The sequence below is a fragment of the Ruditapes philippinarum genome, unplaced genomic scaffold (genome assembly GCF_026571515.1).
Source record: "Ruditapes philippinarum isolate M1 unplaced genomic scaffold, ASM2657151v2 ctg2217_1_1_1_1, whole genome shotgun sequence".
Lineage (NCBI taxonomy): Eukaryota > Metazoa > Mollusca > Bivalvia > Venerida > Veneridae > Ruditapes > Ruditapes philippinarum.
Window position 1 is genome coordinate 5,802 of NW_026856504.1, and position 25,869 is coordinate 31,670.

Genomic DNA, 25,869 nt, shown 5'->3' on the forward strand with positions numbered 1-25,869 from the left:
ATTAAAAATCACCATTTAAAACTAAATAATAACACAAAAAGAAGTGGCAAAATTCTAAAAATACACTTATTTTTCCATATTTATTTTCATCTGAAATATTTCTTTATATACATCACCAAGTCTGTCATCAAAATGTATCTCTATCATTGGCTAAATTAAAAAGGTTTGAATTTGAATCTGGCCAATTGAAATGACTTTTTCCTAAATATATTTTATCACATTTGAACAAAATGCTATTTTTGGCAGAATAACAATACTGACATGTAACAAGCACTTTGGTGACTACAAAAATATCACAAGATAATTACAACAATGCTTTGATGGTAAATATTAAATATTTGTTGAAAAACAAGATATCAAGTTGCATATATCAAATAATGATAAAATAGGATAAATTATATTAAAACGTGAAAAAGATATAAAATAATTCCCTCAAACAGTTTCATGATCAGATTTTTATTTTTTCCATAATGTTATATATGAATAATCACAAGTTTTTAGTATGTAATCCATTTTCACAGTTAAATAATCACAGTTAATTAAAGTACTAGTATTTATGACATTTTCAGTCTCTGTAGAACAGGTGCACCTTTAATTGGAGATGATACAGCGGTTGTTTTCAACCTGATATTGTCTAAAATATAGTTAACTCTCTGTCCCCTCATTCTAGGATCTGGGTGTGGTCCTCTCATTGGGTGGGACGATACTCCCCGGGGTGGGGCATAATCTGGCAGTACTCCACGCACATTATAACTCCACTGCATATCTGGTGTCTACAAAAACAGAAAAAAAATCTTTGAAAGTCAACAAGATTTTTTTTTAAAACTACCAATCACTGATAATGTGTTAATTAAAGAAAACACACATTGATACATATTTCAACCTTATTTCCTTTACTGACATTAATGATATACATTGTACTTATTCACAATTAAATATACGTAAGGTCAACCCTAAAATAAATTTTATTTATCTAGTGGGAAACTCTTTTTACTGACGTTATATATTCCCATCTGCACAATTACAGTAAACATATTCTAGCACTATGTAAGAAGTGACCAGCTACCCAAATTAAGTATCGTATGTTTCATTTAATATAACAGGATTTAAACTATGTATATTATGTTCATACATATATATAATATACCTGTATAATCAGTTTTCCATTGTAAATTTTTCCATAAACAGATGGACAGAAACCAACTCTCACAAGTGTTCCATTACTACCTAGTGGAAGTAACTCTCCAGATGCTGGGGAAATAGTGAATTCTGGGTCACTACCAGCAGAGAAATATGCATTATATGAAACAGGGTACCTGAAACAATATATAAATGAAAGTATATAAAGAGATATATAAGATAATAAATTTATTTCTATAAGGTTAACTTAACCCTTAGCCTGCTGGACTTCTTTAACAGACTTGCCCAGCTTGTATTTTTTTGAACTGTCAATTATGAAATATGACCTGGCTCTATACCGGTGGCAAAGCCTTATTTTACTTCCAGAACGTTAAGGGCTAATTGTTAATCTTTGCCGATATCAAATTTTATTTTATTTAAACAGTCATTGAAGTTTTAAGCTGCATTAATTGACTAGGACACAGGGGTTTTATTCATTACTTCAATAAATGTTCTTAAAATAAATAATGTAGATTTTTGTTGCCTCATAGAGTATAGCTCATTACAACTATGACAATGTTTAGATTTTCTTCTAAAATAAATTAAGGACAAAGACAAAACTATTCTATGTGTGTATACAATAGTCTTTAATTAAGGTTTTGAATTCATTTATGTAGTAAATGGATTGTCAAAGAACATACTTAGCTTGACTAGTAAGCCTGAAACCAACAGAAGATTCCTTTCCAAGACCTGTAGCCTCAATATCTATAAGGTCGTCCACTGGAGGTTCTAATGCAAGGAATCGGATTGGGAACTTCCATACTCCACCTTGTGATGCTTTCACCTCTAAAGTTACACCATAACTACAAGTAAGAGAAGAAATTTAGTATAGCTAAATTTGTGAGATGTAATGGTCTGCTTTTTGGAGTACTAGTAGTCTATTTGGAGTATAAGACACAAAACAATGCTAACATTGATCTGTACAGAGTAAGGTAAGCTAGATAAGACGTACAGAGTCAGGTCAGACAGATGTACACAGACTAGTCAGACACACAGTTGTACAGAGTCTGGTCAACCACAGATAACCTGTTAAAGTCTTTTTACTAAAAAATTTATTGGGAAAGTGGAGAGCAATACTCTGGCAAACTTCATACTGATAACTCAACAAGCTAAACAAATGCAATACCAAATATAGCTGTTTAATGTTATATTTTATTCATCATGTACAAAATATTTTTTTAAAAAAAAAACAAAATCAGATTACCCAAAAAAATTTATTCCCCGGGGGAAATTAAAAGAAAAAAAGCTTTTTTTGTTTATCTCGTTTATAGAAAGCATAAAAATATTTAGACAGTGTGATTCAAAGACAAAATTAAAGAAAAAATTTACCCGTCAAAAATCACTAAATTTTGTTTTGATGTTTATTTCTTTACAATGTTAAAAATAAAAAAAAAAATTTTATTTGTTTTTTTTCATTTTTTTAATTTTTTTTTAAAAAAATTTTTTCCTGGTTTTAAAGGGACTGGAAAAAACCCCATTTTAAAATACAAGTAAACAAGGGGCCCCGGGGGTGGGAGGTTTTTCTCTGGTGTTGACGGAAAAAATTTAAGGGGGACAAAAAAAATTTGAAGTTTCTCTTTTAGGGGAAAAACAGAGTCTTTTAATTTGCAAATTTCTTATGTGAAATTCTTTCTGCCCCCAAAATGCTAGGGCTGCAAATAAACAAAGCAAACAATTTTGTTTTTAGAATATCTGTTTTTTTTATGGTACCTTTTTCTATATTTTTGGTGGGTTTTAAATTACGCTAATACTACTAAGTTCATTTGAAAAATTTTAAGTTACACTGGAAGAACACCAAAGATGTATATCTTAGTCTATTTCAGACATTTAGAGTTCTATCAATTGAAGTAACATGCTCATTTTCCACTGTTGAGCTGAATGAACAATACATTTCAAAGACTGCCTATTATGGTCAATGATGAAATAATTGAAACAAACTAATGTTTTCATTGTAAAATATAAAACTGTCCTGAATACAAGATTGTCCTACTATTTTTATCACATAAACATTGGCAATACATTCTGAAGAATATATATATGGACATTTTTTTTAGTAATGTGGGTTATCAATCGTTCATGCAAAGACAATTATGAAATTGGACGGTTATTTGGACTTTTACCTGCACTCTATTATGCCACTTAAAGTAATATGTCCAGTATCCTAATAGTGACTGCCAGAGTTAATTTTATAACTGTTTAAATATGTTAGAAAAAAAAACCCATAAATTTCTTACTTTCTCCAACAACAATTCCATCAGGTAATTTTGGTGATTCATTCTTTGGAGTAATGGATCTTGTATAGATTGACCTCTGTGGACCCGAGGTTACTGGGGCAACACCAGCTAATGTGACCTCTAACCTTTCTTCAAGCCTATCTCTTGCCTTGCACTCAATTATAGCTCCAAAAGACTCTTTTATTGGATGGGATTCTGGGATACCCTGGATAGGGAATATCCAGCGTACCTCAATGACCCCTTCACTTCCTGTCCTTGATAACTGATATCTGTATAAGTAAGTATAAATCATTAATATCATTTATGATTTGAAATGAAGTAGGTAGACAAATACAAAATTAAATTGAGGCACCAATTTAACGCAGCTTGACCTATCAAAAAATCTTCATATATTTTACTGAAATATATTTTAAGCAACTTTATGTCATACTCTTTTAACTTATATAGATAAAAAAAAAAAAACAGTTGATAGTCATAGTCTACAAAAACATGATAACTTATCAGGTAGGTTTTTGTAGGAGTGAATCAGTTAAATTTAACATACCCTTGTGTATCTCTCGGAGCATACTGCCATTTCTCACCATCTTCTCTGGTAACTATCACTGTACATACAGCCTCATACATTTTCATCTCTGTCGGAGCAAAGCATACTGGGATATCTAGGGTTGATTTTGGACCCACCCGGATACCTGCTTTACGTTTGAGCAGCAAACAGAAGGGATTGTTGTCCTCTGACTTTTCATTTTCTAAAGTTTCTTCAAGAGTTGAGTTCTTATCTAAATCAAAGAAAATTTAATGCCAAAAATTAATGCTGTTATTGTTCCTGTGAAATACTCTCCTATTAGATGAATTATGATTACCTCCCTTGAAACAGATATCATATTTTTTTTAATGCATCTACAGAATTTATACCTTATTTTAGATAAATTAACAGTTTAAAATGGATATGTGTACAATTTAACATTTCATTTAACATATTTCAACAAAAAATTGATAAATATATTAATTATATTAATAAATTCATTAACAAACGTTAACAGATATTTAAAAGACTGCAAAGAAGCACATACCTCTCAGCATGACCTCACATAATACAGCTTGGTCCATGGGATTCCTGAATGGTATTATAAGTGTGGTGTTAGAGCCTGCCACAGTGAACACACTCACTGGGTCTTGTGTCTGTGGTAAAAGTCCAGTGCCAGATGCCACAAACACCCATTCTCCAAGCTGAAAAAAAACAGAAACAAACTGACTTGTATGGTCACCAATTCTTGTTTTTTTTTTTATCAAAATACATTCTTGACTTGCATTGCAGGATACATGGTATATATGAAAGGCAAATTTTGAAGTTGAACGTGTGCTTTTAGTGCAAGTTTTTCAAAAACCCTCTTTAATTTATTCACATGCCTTCAGTTTCACGGTTCAAATTCAAAAGAAAATAATTAGCAATAAATCTATTTAACCACTTACGCATGAATATGATAATAAGTTAATAATACTATTATGTAACACTAATAATACAATTATATAACTGCAGCTGATCCACAAAAAAAACAATGTTCTTAAATGCAGTATATCATACCTGTTCACTAAGGAAGCAAATCTTTGCAAGATGGTCACCCTCTCCCAGGGTCGAAGGCATAAAGTGTAATGGTATCTCAAGTTTAGAATGAGGTGCTAGAACTATAGGTCGTTCATTGTCACGTTCAAGGGAGAAGTTATTTGTATTTGAAACTGTTGGGATCAGTTCTAGAGTCTCGTCTGTAGGGTTGTCTAGTAATACATTCTGTTTTGTCCATCTGCATGTAAAATAAAAAATTTAACATTTCAATAGTCATATAAAAGTAAGTTTAAAATTACATAAAATGTTATTAATTATTCTTTATATGCTAGAAATGTTGTATAATGTTTAACCCTTTACCACATATATACGCGAAACAACGCACTTTCGACCCCCCCCCTTTTTTAGGCCTCAAATAGTGAAAAAATGTCCTATTTGGGCCCCAAACATAAGTTTTCGTTTGAGAAATGTTGCTAAAAAAATTGAGCACTTTTTCGGCGCCGCCCCCCATCCAAAAGATACATCAGGGGGTTGCCAGAAGGGGGATGTGCCCCCTTCTGTTAGGGGGGTTTGAAGGGGGGCGGAGTCCCCCTCATCGCCAAGAAAATTTTGGACTTGTGAGAGGCTAAAAATGACCCCAGGTCGATCATAATGTAACGTTTAACCAACGCTGAAAAGCCTTTGACTCTATCTCAATCCCTTGAGCAGTTACAGCACTTTGAAATAAATTTTGATGAAAAAAATCGAGGCAAAATAGTGATTTTTGGCAATTTTGAGATGTCCCCTCGTTGCCATGGTAACAGGAAATTTAAGACTGAGCATGTCGTTACAAAGGCAATGGTCCAGTCAACATTTGTGCCAAGTTTGATTAGTATTGAAGCATTTTTCATAGTTTCATAGCAGTTTGAACTTGTAACAGGAGGCTTTTCAGTGAAAACGGCCATTTTTCACAATATGCTCATGGGGGAAAGGGTTAAAGCAAATAAACTGTATTGCATTGAATATTCATAAAGTTTAATATGATTCATCTTGTTAACAAGTCATACTTAATAGCATTTAAATTTTTTATGTAAATCAGCTGTTAATATTATTAGCAATGACATCAACAACTTTATTATCAGATAGAACTGATTGTAAATGATGCATTTTTAGACTAGGTGTAAGTGTCCTGGAGGCCAAATATCCCGGATTCTACACATGTTTTAATATATGTACTTCACAACAACAAATTAAACAAGATAATTATAAAACCATGGAAACGTACCGGCCCAGTTCACACTGCATGTGCGGTAATGTTGTTTGTGTGGGCGACTCTGCCAACAATTTCAATAAATACCAAAATTCTCCAACCATCTCATGGTAAAATATTAAACTGTAATAAAACAAACAACCATTATAAAATAATAAAATAATAACAGACATTTCACAAATATGTGAATTAAAAAAAAGAAGAGATAATCAAACAGGCTTCATAAGCATTCACAGTAAAAAAAGGCAAATTATTAATTTTTAACCATAATTTGATAAATTATCTAAATATTATGTGGTCAAATTTTTGGAGAAAAATATTTATCATGAAACAAAGCTTTGAAAAGATTAAAAAAATAATCTTTGTATAGATATTAATTACAGTTTTCCAACCTTATCTTATTAAAGTATTGTGAAACAAGTTTGTTTCCTTCTTTTTTCTTTCTTTTTAGATGATACAATAAAAGACCATATTTTCAATTTTATAATGTTAATGTATTGTTATGTCTCACCTGCCCTTAGTTTGTCCTATGACAGCTGGTGCATACTGTAATGTATACACATCTTTGGAACCAGCTGGTAGTGTAATAGATGGGGCACCTGACAGGTTACGACCTGTTATTGTAGCTTCTAGAGTGACATCATTCTGTGTAGGGTTTCTTACAATCACCTCTAATAATTGTTTCTTCTGTAAACCAAAAACAAAACGATTTTTAGATATTAAGATATTGATTTGGTATGCTAAATTATATTTTACATTTTAATTTCATTGAAATCAACATCAAATGACTTTTGTTTACATCATTTCCTGTTACCTGATAAAGACTTTTGAGTCAAAATATGGTATTTTATAATCAAAATAAAACAGTAACAGTGTTTAATAGGTTGAATTTATATTCATACTTACATTGACAAAATACTGGTAATATATTATCAAATAACATATAGATAGTATAAACATTTTTGTTCCAGCTTGATCATGATGAATACTTGAACCACTTTTTAAAACAGCTTCCTCGGACAGATATGAAATCTCCACACTTTATATTTCAGCTCTGAGCAAGCAAACAAAGCTATTCTATATGTCCGCTGAATAGCTTCCTTATGGGAAGTTTGTTTGTTTGTTTCATTTTACGCCTTTTCCAAACAGTATTTCAGTCATATAGGAGGGTAGTTTCCTAACCATCGTTCCTGGAGAGTTACACCAGTACTAGACTACCTTCCTCCACCCTAAACTACCAAAGCATCTCCCGGGGATGGAACCCATGCCAGAGAGGTAACTGGATTAGAAGTCATCAACTCTAACCCCTCGACCACGGAGGCAGATCTTATAGGGAAGGTACATCATACATTAAAAATTCTTATAGGGAAGAATTTTTAAAGTATGATGTACCTGCTCAGTTTAAACCTACAGTGCTGAGTTGGTCAAACCTATCAAACATTGAGTCATTTTATGTTCTTCATTCCTAACAGGAAAACACTACAAATATATGGTCATAGATATACATGTATTACCTGACAAGCACAGGTGACCTCGAGGATACGTTCTGGAGGTGCAGGCTTCACATGTATCTCTAATGAGTACCATACACGATAACCGTAGAACTGTCTCGCCTCCTCGTCTTCATCTGGCATCTCGTCACCATCACTGTCAACCTCACTGTTATAACATAATAATTATAAATAAATAATATAAATAAAAAAAATAAATAAAAACTTTATATAAAGAATGACAAAATATGGTGTACTGAATATACCATATCAGGCATAGTAGCTTATTATTAAAATTGTATTCCAAACCTTCATGTAAACAAGAAAGATATGTTTCTTCTTCTACAGATCTAATATGTCATAAATGTAATACATTGTATAATACACAGGTGATTTTGGTAGTCATTTTATTTTATAAATGATACAAAAAAAGTTTGCACTCAGCTTTTTCAATAAATTCAATATTTAAAAGACATATCCATTTGATATCCCATACACATACAGATAATATTTCCATGTATTTTCTGTCAATAGTTTTTGTAGATTTCCCTTTATAATACGTTTCAGAAAAATTTCCCTTTACGTCAAATGATTTAATTCTAAATGAAAATGTGTGAAACAGTTTTAAAATACAGGAAACTCTTATATCTCTTTATACCTGGGAAACACAAATACTCTTTATACTCTTTGAACTTATTTAACAACAGACTTACACAACAGGGTTTTTGCCAGCGACAAATGCTATCACACCCTTAAATACTCCACGTCTCACCGGAGCTACTGTCATCTTGTACATGGCTTGTTGACCAGCCAACACATTTAAAGACTGATTCCCACTCACTATTGGCAGGTCAGACTCAACCTGGAGCAAGAAACAATGATATTATTTTACACATCAAAACTTTGCTGTTTATTTCTAAATTCAATATTTTTTTATTCAGAAATTTCATTAGAAACATCACTTGCTTTTACAAATAGTTTTTTTTTGTCCACCATAGATTACATATGAACAGACTATGACTGTATGCCCCAAATATTTAAATTTTTAAAATAAAGGAGGGAGAATGTACCAAGAAAAATGTAGATAATTTTGTCACATCTTTATTCATTTTTAGTCTTATTTACTAACTCCTACCTTGTAGCAAAGCTTCTTTCTTGTCACATTAGGTATTTTTAATTCATAGGTTAGCCTGAAATAAAACAGCACAGTTGATTAATATTCTGAAAAGATAAATAGAAAAGCTTCCATTTTACCTTAAATATTCATTACATATTAATCGTTCAAAACAAGTCAAATAAATTTTACACATTGAAGTTCACATGACTTTAAACCGTTATCACATAAATTTAAAGTAAAATATAAGAATAAATTTGCTTCAAAATACATCATCATATTATTTTGTAAAGATACTGCAAACAATGTTAGTACAGACAACAAACTTACGTTTTCTTGACCTGTGATTTGAGGACGACATGTTCCAGGGCCAGAGGTTTCTCTGCGGTACCATTCAGATGGAACACATGCTCTGTACCATCCTCTGTATTAATTAAAACTAGCTTGCCCTGGAAATGCATAAATAAAATATCATGTATTGTAATTTAATAAACATATTCTCTGTCTGTCTAAAATGTCTAATAATTTTATAAAGATAGTATTTGTTTTAGAAATGAATATATAAAACATTACAAAATAACAGGCTGAATTTCTAAAATGGACATGTCCTGCTTCCATTTTTGTAACTGTCCATTATAAATTTAGAAGATATGAAGATTTGAAGTTGGTTAGTTAACAGTGTAAAAGCCTATCTGTGACTTTCAGTTCCAGCAGATTAAGGGTCTATCAAAATAGACATACCTGTGTTAAATGTTCCTGGAATTCTACAGTGTAACATATATGCAGAGTTATAATAGACAAACCAATCTAACAGAAAATACATGAAAATTTTCAGGTTATATTAATCAGATACTTACACTGACAGGATTTTCATTCTGTGGTCTAAAGACAAGAGGATATTTGGATGTCTGGTATGCCTTGGCCAGAATACTAGAAGGACCATGGAAACCATTTCCTGTGATATGAGCTTGTAATGGCCAGTCATGGTTTGTCATATTCACCTGAAAGTATATATTACTTATTTGTCTACCTATGCTTAAAATTACATCATGCAATGTTAGTTATATTATCAAGGTATGAAAAAAAAAATCCTCTAAATAAAATTCCCTCATCAAATTTGTACAAACTGACTAGAGGTATTCAGGAATGATATACATGAATAATGCATCTCAGCAATTTTTAATAATTAAACAAAGTTTTCATAATTTACATGAACTGTATAAAAACAGATAAATATAAAAACTTAATTCAATTTACTAAAGTTATGGGCTTGGAATATGGCATAAAATAAAAGTTGCATAATTATCACTTTATAAATACAATGACAATTTTGCTATTTTGTTTTTCCTCTATTCAAATGAAATCAAACTATATCATACCAGTGGTATTTCCTGTGTAACATTTTGATGTACTGGTGAAGTAAAGTTGATTTCAGCAGTGCTGCCCTCTGGGTTTACTGTAGATTCTATCCTGAATACTCTAACATCGTCAGTACCTCGCAGAATTATCTCACACGGGTAGTGACCAGGATCCTCAGCATAAAATTTCACAGGAATTTCAATCTGTCCATGCCTGTTTGGTGATGCTGTAACATAGAAATTCAGTTATTACATTACCCTCTATATACTTGCAGCAATTATGACTTACCAATGCCAGCAGGATAGAGCTAGGCTAAGTTGGGTATTCACAATGTCTGGCCAGAGTTTTTAATATTAACTGCTAAAACTTAGTAGTTAAATATTAAAATGCTTTAATTAACAAAGGACAATTCCAAAATCAAAGCACTTGCCATAGGAAGTTTTATTAAAACATTCAAGTTAATAATTAACTTTATATTAAACAGAACCTGTTTCACCAAAGTTCAAAGATTTAGCCTCAAAATTGTTAAGAATAATAAAGGTATAAATTTCTATCTGACAGACAAAAATATATACATGTATAGTCCTTGAGATTGGTGTGAAATATAGCCCATATTCTTATATTGCCAGACACTATATTGTTTATGACAGAGGTTTAAAATAGTGTATCATATTTATATATTTTCATTACCTATATAGACATTCTTGCCAGTTGGTGCACTCTGTGACCTTTCACCTGATGGAGGAATAAACAATTTATCTGGCAGTTTGTAATGACTGGAATCTACCTCAACTCTGTATGTCTGTCCACGAGGTCCTCGTTCCTAAAATGAGCACTTCCTATGTTACATCTATAAATGATTTTATAACTGAATGTATCACTGATAAATCAAATGTTACACTGCATCACAAACATTACAAATATACTTTCTGTTGTGCTGTACCCATAGCCAACCATTACTGAGATAATGGAGTATATAAAGTTGTGCGGTAATTATTTTATATGTAATGTGTGAAGACTATAATTACAACACTGAACACAAAACTTAAAACAACCTGTATTTTTTTCCTGTAAATCATTCAAAATGCTGTGATTTAGCTTCCAACACAATCAAAATTAAATGAATTCATAAAACTAAAAGATTGTGGTTGTATTTATAAATCTTATCACTGTTGAATATGAAAGAATTTGAGTAAAGAATGTTTATAAAAACATCTAGAAAAGTGCAAAACATGCAATGTTTACTAAGGTATTTTCTACAAATAATTAAATCATGCATTTAAACTACAGACAATTCTAATAAAGTACCATTCTTACTTTAGCCTTCTTGATGGCAGTTTGAGGATCGCTAGATAATTTCGTGATAGTTTGTGCAGCCACATTGCTACAGTGCAGTGTGCCCGTGGCAACACGACGTGAAAACTCTATGTCTGTCATATGCTGCAAATAACACAACAACACACATGTGCACTACCTACACCTGATATACGTGCATACATAAATATACATACAAAATGATACAAGTGCAAAATAGAATACAATCAGGCTTACAACATCAATTGTAAAACAACACTGATATACATGTATATAATCACAGTCATCGAACACAAAATAATAAAAAGTGTGAGGTTATACAAATTATATCTTTCAATTATTAAGAATAAGAGTGAAAAAGAAGTTTAAAGTGCTGGTTATTTTGACTTTTTTCTAAAAAGGCAATCTAAAGTATTACAGTCAAACATACCTTTACACTAAATTCAGTTTTACTTTAGAAACTTTCACTGACTTAATGATAACAATTCACATGATACATGTATATATAACTAACACATAAATACATTTGTGCGTCATGACAAAACCAACATAATGCGTTTGCGACCAGCATGGACCCCGACCAGCCTGCGCATCTGCGCAGTCTGATCAGGATCCATGCTGTTCGCTATCATTTTCTCTACTTGTAATAGGGTTGGTAAGTGAACAGCATGGATCCTGATCAGACTGCGCGGATGCGCAGGCTGGTCTGGTTCCATGCTGGTCGCAAACGCATTATGTTGGTCATGACGTTGCCCATATCAGAGAGTTTTGTAAGATATCAAATAGTGAACCAACCTGTTGTGAAGCCATCAAGAGAGCTTTTTCTCGTGCTTGGTTACTAAATGGTACAGTTAGATATTCCTGTAACTCCTGACCTGCCTCACATTTCCAGTATACCACACGATCATCACCTCCAAATAAACCCTTTCCTGTACCTATAATACAAACATATACATGCTATATATTTACTTGTGGAAAAAAATATATAATATTGATTTCAGTTAAAAGACTTACAGTCATAAAGACTGTTCCTTCAATTGCATTTTGAGGTTATGTATAATCAAAGTGACTACAGCAAAAGACCTTTACCCTTTTGCTAAAAAAAACAACACTTTTATTGTACTATAAAAGGTGTTTTCTCTGATATGAGAATGTTATCCTGAAAATTCAGTTAGCTTAAAAAGTAAGTTATTTTATCAATAAGTAGAACAGACTGTATTTTGAGAGCATGCGCAGACTTTCATCTACTTATTACCGTATATAAAGCTTCAATGTTTCCACATGGCCTTACTGGTTTTGATGTGACTTTATACTACAAGAACTTGAATTCAAAAATCTAAAATACAATATTCAAAAATGAAATATTATTAAAACTTTAAAGCCTTGTGAATCATTTTACCTGCAGCAGCAGCACTGCTTATTCTAACACTATGTGTTGTTTTCACAAATGGAACAACATCAGGAAGTGGCATGGTTGACTTCGCCTCAATAGAATACAGGAACTCTCCCACTTCCTCATTCAGGAAGATCACAGAACACTGACGCTCTCCTACATTGAAGGGTAGGAAGTGAATCTCAATAGTTGTACTGGAGTTAGCATCCAGGTAAACACTGGATATTGGACTGTAGAAAGCACTCATCATATTTTCATCATCTGAAAAAAAGGGTTAAAATTGTATTGTAACTGTTGTTTAAAATAATAAACATTACCAGACAGATTTTTTTTTTCCAAACTGCATCGACATTCATATGTAGAGAAAAATCTTAATATTATATGTTATTTTGGTTTTGGAGTGATATATGTGGATATATTACCTGTTAAGATTTTATATCAACCGAGCCGTTAGGCGAGGGTGATATTTTATCTTGGCAGGTAATATATCCACATATATCACTCCAAAACAAAAATAATAATTTTATTACCCTTCCCCTGCCGAGTTTAGACGATTTTTTAAAAAATCATTGCTGTTTCAAATGAAACGTCGAAATAAGATTCCCTTAAGGATACCTCTTCGTCACAACATGACGTCACATAAATACATGATGTATTTTTCCCGTACCTTACGAAAGTAAACAAGAGAAAAGGAGTAGTCTGTTGAACGCACTTTTTTGTCATTAATATCAAGCTTTCACAAAGTCATATTTGTTTTCGATACTGATGGTTATATGTATCATTACTCTACTTTGGTAAATATTTATCATTTGACAGTTAAAAAGTGCTTTTAAATCGGAATTTACACCGCGTAAAATCGAACCGTATGCGCATCACCTCAGCGCATATTGTTTACAACGTTGGGTACCAAACGAGAATTTAGTGTGTATATTACCCGTCTGGCTCGGTTATATCAATTTCTTTCGGGTGATCAATATCCAATCAAAAAGGCGGAAAAAATCTGGAAGGGTAATAATAGCCTTGTATCTATGGCAAAAATGTCATGTTTATAACAACACATTATATATAAGACATCTGTTAAGAGTGTTAAATTTAGACTGAAATATCTTCAATGAATCTTTTAACACATTCATCAATACAGCAATAAAAATTTGGGAAATTTTTGAAGAAAAAAATTCTTTATAAATATTTACCATCTTTCTGCATCTGTAGAGTGTCCGAGATCTTCGGGGGAGGTGAGGGCGGAGTCTCAGGTCTTACAATACCTGAATCAATCTTTGACTTGATCCTTTTCTTCTTTCTCTCTCTACGTTTCAGTATTGCAGAGTTCTTGCTAGGATCCAGCAAGGCGCCACTTGCCTCCACCAGTACAATCCTAAACTCTCCAGATTCACTGAATGGGTTTGTAACCTCGAGGGTAATCTTCTCAAGCTCATAGCAGGGAGACTCACACTTGATTACTTTCTGTAATTACAATTATATATCTACCATAAAACAGTGTCAAAATTCTTGTATATTCTGTTAAAAATTTATTCCATCTGCAAAGAATTTCATATTCTTTTATTCCATCTGTAGGAAGTTTCATATATTTATTCTGAGGAAAGTTTCATATATATTCATTTTATATAGAAAAATACCTTATATCCATGTTTGTCAGGAAAAGAGTAATAAAGAATTCTAATGAATATATGAAGTATCTTAGTTCATTGGAATATGATAATGAGTAAAAGAGAAAGGACTCAATGAAATTATAACACAAATATGAGTATTAAACATTTTTTTAATGCCAAGTATAAGTTTATCACAAAATAGTATATTCAATTAACATTAAGGGGACTATTTATCAATGACCATTTTATTATGTTAAAGGAGAAAATTTTCGACAAAACATTATCTCACTATCAACATCTTCCTTATGATTTAATTTTTTTTATAGAATATATCATTGTAAAGCAATGTTACATATTTAGGTAACATCCATATCTTCATATAAAATAAGCAAGATTAATTGTCATTAATATTTTACACTTGAAATATATGAACACAGTATGCTGCATTCCATTTAGCAACTATTTTTTGATCTATTTACACTAAACTCATTTATCCAAAACAAAACAAAAATACAGAACATTTCTACAAGTATATTCACAACATTAACATTTATACACTTTTATCCTATAACACATAGTATTATCAAAATATTTGTTGTCTACAAAAGTAACAGAACATGTAACCCTGCCATTAGCAAACACTGAAAATAACCTACATATACATAAATTAATCTCTTTTTTTCCACCAGTTATTTTAAAACTATTTTTCTAAAAGCATAAGTCTTAAAGGTAATCAAATATTGACTATTCTCAATTTTTAGTTTAAGCCTTAGATGAGATTAGATAAAATTCTTGCTCAACCAAATTCAAAATGAGCTATCATAGTAATATAGGTGTAGAGATTATCAAAATAGTTTTTGAAATATGACAATAATTTATTTAAACTTATAAATGTAACTGGTGAAATAAAAAAATATACATGAACTAATCATGGCACAAAGAACAGATTTTACCTCTGGGTCTTTAAATTTCTGAAATTCATGTTATTGCAGTGCAGAAGCTAGTTTTGTTATCAAAATGAAATCAATGCTGCATTATATTAAGTACATAAAATGCACAGCTTTTCATGTTTTTGATAAAGATTAAAAGCATAATGTTCACATTCGACATCTTAACATTACATTGTTTTATCAAGCATAACTGGAAGACAGACTGCATGTAGAAATTATGCATATAACTTCTTGACAAGAGAGCTGCACTGAAGACCAAGTAAAAGAAAACAAACAGAAGACTTACAGACATAGAAACTGATACAGCAGACAGATTTACAGACAAAAAAAGGCAAAAACCAGACTTATACATGTATAATGTCTACATTTGGAAATATACACAGAATATTGTATGGTTGTGCTATTCTGTAGACTTGTATTACTCAGAAGGATTATCTGAATTTCCATCAAATAACTTTTGGTATATAATAAAAATGTGTTTCATGACTGTCAAACATACAGTGACAAATATATCATTATAAGATATTCATAAACATAATTCTTAAACTTGTCCATCTTTCTGTCCAGACAAAACCATTCATCATTTTGTATAAAGTTCAGGGAAGAAATGTGTGTTCTTTACAATTTTAGATTAGAAATGGTGCTCTTTCTATGAGAGATAAAATGAATATAATATATTGGTTTTGGTTCAACACTAACATACCCTTCTTCATATGTGAACATTTAATGAGATCATACATGTAAGTGAGTGATAGAAAAATACATCTAAATTTTAAATGAATTGTTAAAAATAGATGTAAAACATTTCTTACCTTTGGAGCAATATTTTCCACCTGTGTACACAAGCTGAAAGTGAGTGTTGATCCGATGGCAGACCCCTGTCTACGTCCAACTAAGACCAGAATAGCCTCAGCTGGTCTCAGGAACCTGCTAGTAAACTCTACACCCAGGGGTAATGTAGACTTGGGTGGGATAGATACAAAGTCACCCTTTGGAACTCGAAAGTCTCTGGCATCATGGCCTGCTAGCAGAATTTGGTATACCAATGGTTTTCCACTTGGATTGCTCAATTTCACCTGAAGTAAAGTTTAAGAAAACATCAATGTCATGTATAGTTTATAAAGATTTCATATTTTTATCAAGCTTTTCCTATGTCATTTTTACATTATCATACCTTAATGCATTTATGTTTAACTTGACTAAGATTGTACAACTACATACTTATATATATTCAAAGTTCCAAAAAAGAAATGAAACTCAGGAAATTTCTAAGCAAAAGTTTAAAAATGAAAGGATATCCATTTTCTACAAGTAATAGCTTCATTACAGTTCCATGTTTTTCAATTAATTGTAGGAGACTGATAACTGATTCAAAGTCAACCAAATTAGGGGAATTTGATATAAGATTTACTGAGGTTAATTTTATTATTGTAATTTTTATACAAATTGTTACCTGTCTTGATACTGTATAATGAAGTGGTCCCGAGAATTCTACCGTAGCTTTAGGAAGGTATTGTGGCAGGCGCTGGTATAGATGAGTACACAATAGCAGCAGTGCTATGGGGTTTGGATCAGTAATGTCTATAGCCTGGATGTCATAGTCTATACCAGCATATCTCATAGCATTGGTCACCTTGAGAGCATTATGTAAACATTGTTCTGCTGATGCTGGTCTAGTGTACATGTCCTCAAGATGTGTCTTTATCTAAAATAACAAAAGTGTTAAAAAATAATCTTTTGATTATCAATATTTTGCATGGTTTGATTTTAAAAAGCACTTTTCTTTATATCAAAACCATTCAGAAAATTACATCAATACTATCATTATTATGATTATTCTGTATAAGTCCACATAGTTCAATTTCAATAGTGTTTGAAGACCAGCAGATCCTGATGCACAATTTCATATTTTGACAGCTATTGACATGAAAGGCCACCGAGTAGCTTCCCTTCCAGGATTCAAAAAATCAAACATAAGGAGTAATATTCTTATAATGAAAATTATAAATGAATATAGACTGGAGAAATCAGGCAGCAGAAAGTAGAATTAACTCACCAAGAAAGGCATATGAGCTCCTAGTACAGCCCCTAATACCAAACCATCCAGCAAATCAAAGTCATAGTTGACAATCCACCTTGCAGGAGGAACTCCACCTAAAATAGGAACCATTCAACTTAGTCTGTCATACTTATACTATGATCTACATGTCTACATTTGTTTCCCTAAAACAAACTAATAATAAAAACACACTCTAATGACCTTTAAGTCTTATAAACTGTAAAATGATTATTAAATTAGAAATTACTAGAAATGCCTTTAAAAAGTATATTTATATAGAAGAGTACATTTTGGTATGTGAAAATAATGGAAAGGGAGGTAATAAATTAACCTTAAGGGAGTTAATAAGTAAAAATATAACTTACCTTTTTCACAGTTGGCCCACACTTTCTGCCTGTAATGTTCATAATGATGGTTGAGCCAGGCCAGTACAATTCTCTCTCCCATGTTGTATATGTTACTACTAAATGGATCAGGGTTTATCTCTGGCATACTAATGTTCTTGTCAGGGGATGGGGTATTCTTCAATGTTCTTGGTGTGACCTTGGCCAGGACAAGGGTCTGTTAATAAAATAAAATAAAATGTTTCACAGTCTTAATCTAAGATATTTAGATAATATTCCAAAAATATAAGACAAAATCAAAATTTTGTCTTTTTTTGCCTTTTATTTTTAAGTGTAATACCTGCAAGTTGTTAGGATTCACTAATATGAAATTGTTTAAAAAAGCAATTATCTGAATAAGATTTTCTGCATTTACTTGGAAGAATAACTTTGATTCATATTTATGTTTCATTCAACAATTTTCACATAAGAAATTCACATTTAATTATTTAAGATAATTATATATTGAAAGATGACCTTGAGTATTTGTAGAAGTATATCAGTCCATGCACGTTTAGATACAGCTTCAAACACGTCATCTTCTAACTCCTCCTCTATAACGTATGCTGCTGCCTGCTCAAAGTCACCTTTACGTTCCAACTCTAACCTAAACTCAGCCTGAATCTGCTTCCAGAGGTGATAGTCACGGGGATCCATCAGGTACTCCGGTTTCACTGAGGCAACACATGCACCCTGACATCTAATATGATAAAATAAAGCATTTAGGGTTGTATTAATTGGAAAAAAAAGATACCCTTAATAAGCAAATATATGTTTTTAAGCATAAATCTAAAATAAAATAAAACAATGCCACAGACAAAACAGTTTCCATCAATGTTAATCAATTAATAGTACATGGAATTTTCAATTATTAAATTGCATAAAAATGGTCCTCAAAATGACTTTAGACTCAGAATTGTGAATGAAGATGTACTTTCATGAATTACAGACATCAAATATAAAAACATACCTCAAGAATGTAAGCAATGTTGAATGCTGCCAGAATATTTGTTTAACTCTTTCCACCGGGTCTGACGGTAGGTGACCATTCAGTGGAATACCTGGCACAGGTCTGCCAGCCAGGTTACTGATCATGTCATAGATGGTCTTGAACTCTTTCTTCAAGTTATTTGTGTCCCAACTACCTGCCTTGGGTCCTTTCTCCTCTTCCACAGGTTTACGACTGATACCACTGTAAATACCATGTAATGAGGCATCAATCAATGTTAACTATAATTGATCTTTATTTTGTATAACTATAAATACTTGGACATTGATCAGTTTATGTTGATTTGATGAAATAAAATTGTATATGAAGTTAAATACATTGTACAGTATATATATAGCTAATGGTATACTTCATAAAAATCAAACCTATGTGACTTAACAATGTAATATTTAGGTATACTGTACAATATACTTGTGAGCAGAAGTCAAGTTGTTAAGGTGTCTGCTTCTCAACCAAGGGATCATGGGTTTGAGCCCTACAGACCTCACCAACATGTTTCCACACATGACACCAACACTTGTTATTAAATTCCAGCATTTGGACTCAAGACAGGTTCAAATAAGCTAAAATCTTTCTTTACAATCAAAGTTAAAATGCATAATGTTAAACTAAGGACTTTATACACTGTTACATGACTAACCAAAACCTATGTTAAATCAGCAGCTTAAGTGGGTAAAACTTAAAACGAATATTGATATCTTTTTTAATATTTTGATGAATAACAGATTAATGAAATATTATTTTCTAGTGTATCAACTCACTACTTGGTGCTGTGTGTATACTTAAAGCTGACTTTTTCATGCATTAACAAACTTTTGACATAGATACAATACTGTAGATAATTAAACAAAATACATCTTCAATACAATAACTGTGTTATGATGAATATATTTAATCGAAAAATAACTATCTAGTAAAGTGTTCAGTACAATAAAGTGACAATGAAGCATAATCTACTAATATAATACTACATATAACATAACAGTCATGACAGCTTTTAACTATATGTATTTATTGATAGTCGGAGACAACTTCATTTATGTCATTGCTGCTTAGTTATTAAAGCTCCATGTTTATCATTCAGGTAATTTTAATTAATTGCAACCTTTCCTTTATGTTAATTTATTCTGTGGTTCAACAGCCAATCAGAGAACATAGACCTAAATATTGAAACAAAATAGAACATACCAACTTACAAACTGTAAACAGCTTTAGATCTGATTATTTGTTTGTATTATACAGAATATTTCAATGGTTTGCCAAAAAAAACCATTGTGGATTATGGAGAATTATAAATTATCAAATTGCAAACACCAGAAACAACAAATCTATGGCAGTATGGAGTCTGACCAAACAGCACAAACATTGGCCATAACAAAATACAGTAAAAAATGGTCCTAAATTTATAACAGGCTTTAGGCAAAAAGTTAAATCATTATCTCTACCATCAGTTATCATATATGTAAGTAAATGGTGTGAATGTGAAACAAAACAAGTCCTGAAATCAGAACTCTGAACTAACTGAACAAACAATATCAGGTACTGAACTAACTAGGAAGCACAAGTTGTGCAGTATAACAGCTGGATGTATCAACAAGCTATAAACAATGGTACATTAGTTTACCTTTCTTCCAGAGTGGAACATAAACCCCTAATAAATCATAAACGTCATGTGTATACTGCACTTAGATTAGTTTAAACTAAATGTTCAACAACTGATTATATAATTTGCAAACATTATATTATACATGTGTACCAAAAGTAACATTTCTTAAGGTTTTTAGAAAATAAATGACTTTACACTAATTATCAAAGGAAAATTTTAACACATTGTCTTAGATTTGTGTTTCTAAAAATAAACAAAAATACAACTTGCCTATTGGTTATTAAAGACATGATGTAAATTATAAGTTCATTTTATCTATCATTCTATATTGCATGTTATGTTGAACTTACATTCTTAGAGAATGAGGTATGGTGATAGGGAATGGTCCCCCAGGCCAACCCTGGGCAGAGAACCATCTCTGTACAGCCAATAACACCTCCATGTGGAAGATGCCTTCTTCAGAATCTTCATCTGGAAACATGGCTGACCCTAATGACCTTGATGCAAGGTCATTCTGGCGGGAAACAACTTGATGGTCTGAGCCAGATGGTGGCTTGTTTTTGGCTCCATCTCTATTTACTGGTGTGCTTCCATCTGTGGAGTCTAAATTCATGAAAATACAACATATCAAAATTAAGTAACATGTGGTTCTTATATGAATAAACGTAAAATTCATGAAATGAAGTTATTTAACAAATTGCATAAAAAAATGTACTACAGCTGACTGATCACAGAAAAATCAAGTCTAAAGTTCATGAATTATTAGAATGGATGTTCAATACTAACTTGAAGCAGCCGACAATGTTTTCTAGATCGTATAAAGTACATACCAGTTGTACTCTCAGATGACTCATAACTAGATGAGGAGACCTGGAAATTGGAGCTGGTAGCACTAGTGCTTGGTCTGCTGGCCTGGTTCGGGGTCTGGCATGGTATGAATACAGCCTCACCTAGGTTGTTTATGCTCTCCTTAGAGATGGTCTTCTGACCTTTAGGTGTGGAACCCTGAATAAAAAACCAATGTAAAAAATAACACTGAATGTGACAAGATCTTGAGTAGTTTTTTTTATTAAATAAAAAAATTATTTACTACATTTACTACTATTTTATTACATAAAAAAACTTCTGAGCTTTAAAAATACATTTCAGGCCAATATAAATTATTTGATCAAATTCAGAGTAAAATTCTAAACATTCAAAATCTTTTCTATAAAAACATACAATCAGTGCCATGCCTTTGAATGCCTTCACTTTATTAGGTTTCATTTTATTGAAGAAAAAGTACATGATAAAATATTTCCTAGAACATATTCCCTATTAGACATTTAAAACCTACATTGATATAACAACACAAACACAAGAAGACATTACCTGTTCACAGACAATCTGATGATCTGTTCTATGTAGAGCTAGGAAAGGATAACATGTCATCAGGCAATTATCAGCTGTTGCTGTAACCATCAGCTTGAATGGTTTCTTACAACCATCAAATGTAAAGATAACATTCTCAGCAAAAGAGACTGGTTTAGGGCTAGCAAATGTGATCTTACAAGGGAGGCTGAATGGTTCTATCTGTCCCTCATCACCACAACATGGCTTCACCTCTAGAAAAATAAGTTGTCACTTACAATAAATAAACAAGTACAACATTCATATATGTTAAACAACAAACTTATACTAAACTGAATAACCAAATTTTTGAAGCCAAAGGGAGAAGAAGAAAAAGTTAAAAACAGAAATACTGGAACCAAACCCTGTCTCAGTTTGGTCCACTTCCTACCAACTTGACAATTACTCAACAGTTAAGTATTTACTGACCTTGACTTTCTGGGAAAGTGACCTTGAGTGGTGAAATCTTAGTGCCATCCTCACATTCAATTGTTGGTGTTTCCACGATGATTTTTGTTTGACTGAAATAAAAATGCAATATCTTCTTTATCTTCAATATCATTGTTCTTTAAAATGAAATATTTTAAACATGTAATTCATTGTGTTACCATCTTATGTCTGGAATAATATATTCAATAGTCTATTAATGTTAATAGATAACTCTTGTGACATAGGCAGTCCAGGGCTTCAAAGCTTAATGTGATTTTTCTAACCTATATGGAACAAAAAGGGACATACCACAGTTAAAACTGATCTTTCAGTTCAATTTCCTGTATAAATGTCACGAAAGTCTTACAATGAAATATATATACAAAGCTTACTTTCTGAACTGTGCAGCAAACATGATAAACTCTGAGCTAACTTCTGTATGTAATGGAACTGGTGTTAGCACTATGGCTAGAGGATCAAACCAAAGCTTGGGTGCCTTAAGTTCTGCTACAACCTGAAGGTACTGATATGGTTTCTCATAGTTGTCATTCAGGATAACTGGAAGCAGGACTTCATACCTGCCAGGCTCCTCTGTAAATAAACAGATAAATAAATTCATTTAACCTGGGTTTATTTGCGACATTTTGTAAGCAATAAATATAGAGAAATATTTTAACCAACTTTCCTTTTATTGGCAAGCTTTCAAAGACATCCATCCATTTAATTAACATATCATATCTAAAGCAAATTTGTTGCAAATATTGAAAATCTCATAATTCATTAAAAATCATGCTGTAATATCAGGTGCAAAGAGCAAAAATACAATAGTTTATTATCTAAACAAGTAAAATACACCTTTCTACTGAAATTGTATGTGACATGCATATGTTTCAAAGAAAAATGACTTTAACTGCTGGCACAATGACCTTTTCAGTAGAAACAGCAGACAATTTTTTTATTAAGGGGAGAAAACTTACTAGGGCAAAACATAACAGCAACTTGTTGTGTCTCCCCTGGTTTCAGATCACCTTCAATACCCTTTGTTTCTTCCCCTGTTGGGTTGGTGAATGGTGCTCCAGACGGGTGAATGAATTTAAATATTCCATCCACAAGAGCTGGGTTATTACTCCTCAGATCTATTCCCCATTTTATACTGCAGTCACTGTTGTTAACAAATATAGTGCCCTGTAATAAGATAACAGTTTATCAATAAAAGCAAGAAAGATATCTACACAATATGCATAAATATACAAAAACCTACAGCAGCAAACACCATTCAGATTTTGTTAATTTACTTTCCAACCTTTGTTTAACTTTAGTTTTAATCTAATAATTTTTCTATGAGGGAGATAAACTACCCGAGAAGGGTTTGTTGAAAAGTCTATACCTTTAATAACATAATACTATGTATATTCTTGCCATCAAAGGACAAATATGAGACATGTTAAACTATCTTAATACAAGTTATGTTTGTCTAATTAAACAGAATCTTACTTTAGATTGCATCTGTCCTGTTTGTATTGTTGTATCATAGAATGATGCTGGTGCAAACATCTCTATCTTGTTGGTAGACAGCTGCAGTGGTTGTCTTAGCGCTGTTGCTATCACATGCTTCCTGGGTGTAAGCACCGTGTACGGCTGTGGTTTGGGGTTTATGATGTGCTGCAGGCTATTCTTGTTTGACGGGGCAGGGGTTGGAGGAAATGGGGTGGGGGCAGGAGATGGTGCCCCTGTGTGATTGATAATTGTTGGCAATTCAAAGTCATATGCAGCAACCTATTTTTAGAGAGAGAAAATAAAAACAACATTTATACAATGTATACATAAACAATATGCAACAAAACTGTCCTGCCTCTTCACAAAACATATACAAGTAATAATGGTTTGCAAAACTTTTCAGAACATAACGCATTAAACTTTACAAGAGAATTTTTTAAACAAGCATAGAAACATTTCCAAGAAAAACTTATAAGTACATTGTATATAAAGCTTTACATTAAACATTAAACTGTCTTAATTCATATCATCCTATAAGATAATACTTTTCTATGTAGTTTTCTCAAGAAACTGTCCTCGACAAATAGTAAGAATAGGATGCTGTTATCAACAACATTATCTTTCACTCAAGATATGTGTCATTCACAAACTAGTTAATTAGCAAACATGACCTTCTTTAACCCCGACAATGTTAAATATCTTAAATGGATATGTCCATCTTTCAATCTGGGCAAAACCATTATTCATTTTTAGGGAAAATAACAAAATATACACTGAATGAATAGCAAACAGTGCAGACCATGATCAGACTGCACAGATGGTGTCGGCTGATCTTGGTTGGCACTGGTTGCATGAGTAGAACCTATTGCTGACAGCAGGCTGGGGGTCAAAAGGTAAGTGCTGATCAACTCAAAATAAAATGATGTAATATTTACCTCAGTTGGCATGAAAATAAGTTCCCCTTCGACAGTTTCACTTGGTTGTAGAGTTATAGAGAACATGCCTGGGTTTAATACTTGAAATGTATAGTCCTCTGTAATATAATAACATATATTTCATGAATATTTTATTGGAATTGCCATTCTGTGCTGAAAATAAGATATTATATTTCAAAAGTACACTTTATTGCTCTGTTTTAATAATAAACATGAAATTTACTCATAAAATTGTTAATTTTCGTGGTTATTAATGTGTTTGGTAATTAAAGGTAAACAAAAAAAAGGTAATAAAATATACAAACCCTGAGTTTGGTATCCAGGAAAGTTGAGGTTAAAATCTTTATATCTTGATAAATCAAACTCCAGCTTTGCCTTTGTCAACATCTAAATGAAAAGAAATAATCTTAAATGATTCCTCCTGAATATTACAGTCATTATAATATTCATGAATAGCATTACAAAATGTTCATTAAACTTATGATATAATTAAAGGTTATAAATTTAAACTAAACAATACACTAAAATAATACATACCCTATTGATGAGTTTAAATGTGATGGTTGACCCAGAACCACAGTATACTCCTCCAAAATTGAAACTTGGCTGAAAATATAAATTATATAATCAATTAAAGACTACTTTATTATAAACAGAGAAAACTTTTTTTGCAAACGCTTAAAAAAATAACGTTGTATTATTTTAATTATTTGGTAACATGAATCTTTTTCAATGATAAGTAACTTACAGCTTATAATTTCTTAGATATTTCATCACTTACTTTGATATTCTGTGAATTAAATTCAATTGAAAAGTAAAAAAGAACAAGTGATGAAATCTACCCTAAACTTTTCAACAAAACTTTATCCAGCAATCCTGAATAGCAAATCTTTATTCCAAATTGATCTCCAGTGTTATCAGTTATGATTTTGTTTACAGTATTTAGACTGCTAATGGACTGAATCTACCCTAGCAACCAGTGCACATCCATGCTGTCTGATCACAGTCTGCACTGTTCACTATTCAGTCAGTACTTATTTTAAATAATTTCCCTAAAAATGATGAATGGTTTTGTCCAGATTGAAAGATGGACAGGTTCATTTAATATA

General features: G+C 31.9%; 1 protein-coding gene across 1 annotated transcript in view; it reads right to left on the reverse strand.

The window, feature by feature from the left end:
- Positions 1–3,369: 3,369 nt before the first annotated feature.
- The window catches only part of LOC132746789 (cilia- and flagella-associated protein 47-like), a 39,347-nt gene continuing 16,847 nt past the window's right edge, over positions 3,370–25,869 (reverse strand). Inside the window, exons 23-56 of the mRNA XM_060736039.1 lie at positions 25,298–25,366; positions 25,066–25,147; positions 24,761–24,858; positions 23,823–24,104; positions 23,306–23,513; positions 22,721–22,919; positions 22,329–22,420; positions 21,882–22,114; positions 21,341–21,515; positions 20,861–21,113; positions 20,529–20,555; positions 18,866–19,087; positions 18,373–18,595; positions 17,878–18,073; positions 17,510–17,607; positions 16,907–17,158; positions 16,266–16,529; positions 14,087–14,357; positions 12,900–13,154; positions 12,296–12,435; positions 11,504–11,626; positions 10,877–11,009; positions 10,207–10,412; positions 9,685–9,828; positions 9,158–9,276; positions 8,849–8,903; positions 8,427–8,575; positions 7,738–7,882; positions 6,735–6,910; positions 6,239–6,346; positions 4,996–5,212; positions 4,484–4,640; positions 3,958–4,189; positions 3,370–3,682 (exon numbers count right to left, since the gene is read on the reverse strand). Coding sequence (XP_060592022.1) covers positions 3,385–3,682; positions 3,958–4,189; positions 4,484–4,640; positions 4,996–5,212; positions 6,239–6,346; positions 6,735–6,910; positions 7,738–7,882; positions 8,427–8,575; positions 8,849–8,903; positions 9,158–9,276; positions 9,685–9,828; positions 10,207–10,412; positions 10,877–11,009; positions 11,504–11,626; positions 12,296–12,435; positions 12,900–13,154; positions 14,087–14,357; positions 16,266–16,529; positions 16,907–17,158; positions 17,510–17,607; positions 17,878–18,073; positions 18,373–18,595; positions 18,866–19,087; positions 20,529–20,555; positions 20,861–21,113; positions 21,341–21,515; positions 21,882–22,114; positions 22,329–22,420; positions 22,721–22,919; positions 23,306–23,513; positions 23,823–24,104; positions 24,761–24,858; positions 25,066–25,147; positions 25,298–25,366 — 5,901 coding nt within the window. The 3' untranslated portion in view covers positions 3,370–3,384. The remainder of the gene's footprint in view (positions 3,683–3,957; positions 4,190–4,483; positions 4,641–4,995; positions 5,213–6,238; positions 6,347–6,734; positions 6,911–7,737; positions 7,883–8,426; positions 8,576–8,848; positions 8,904–9,157; positions 9,277–9,684; positions 9,829–10,206; positions 10,413–10,876; positions 11,010–11,503; positions 11,627–12,295; positions 12,436–12,899; positions 13,155–14,086; positions 14,358–16,265; positions 16,530–16,906; positions 17,159–17,509; positions 17,608–17,877; positions 18,074–18,372; positions 18,596–18,865; positions 19,088–20,528; positions 20,556–20,860; positions 21,114–21,340; positions 21,516–21,881; positions 22,115–22,328; positions 22,421–22,720; positions 22,920–23,305; positions 23,514–23,822; positions 24,105–24,760; positions 24,859–25,065; positions 25,148–25,297; positions 25,367–25,869) is intronic.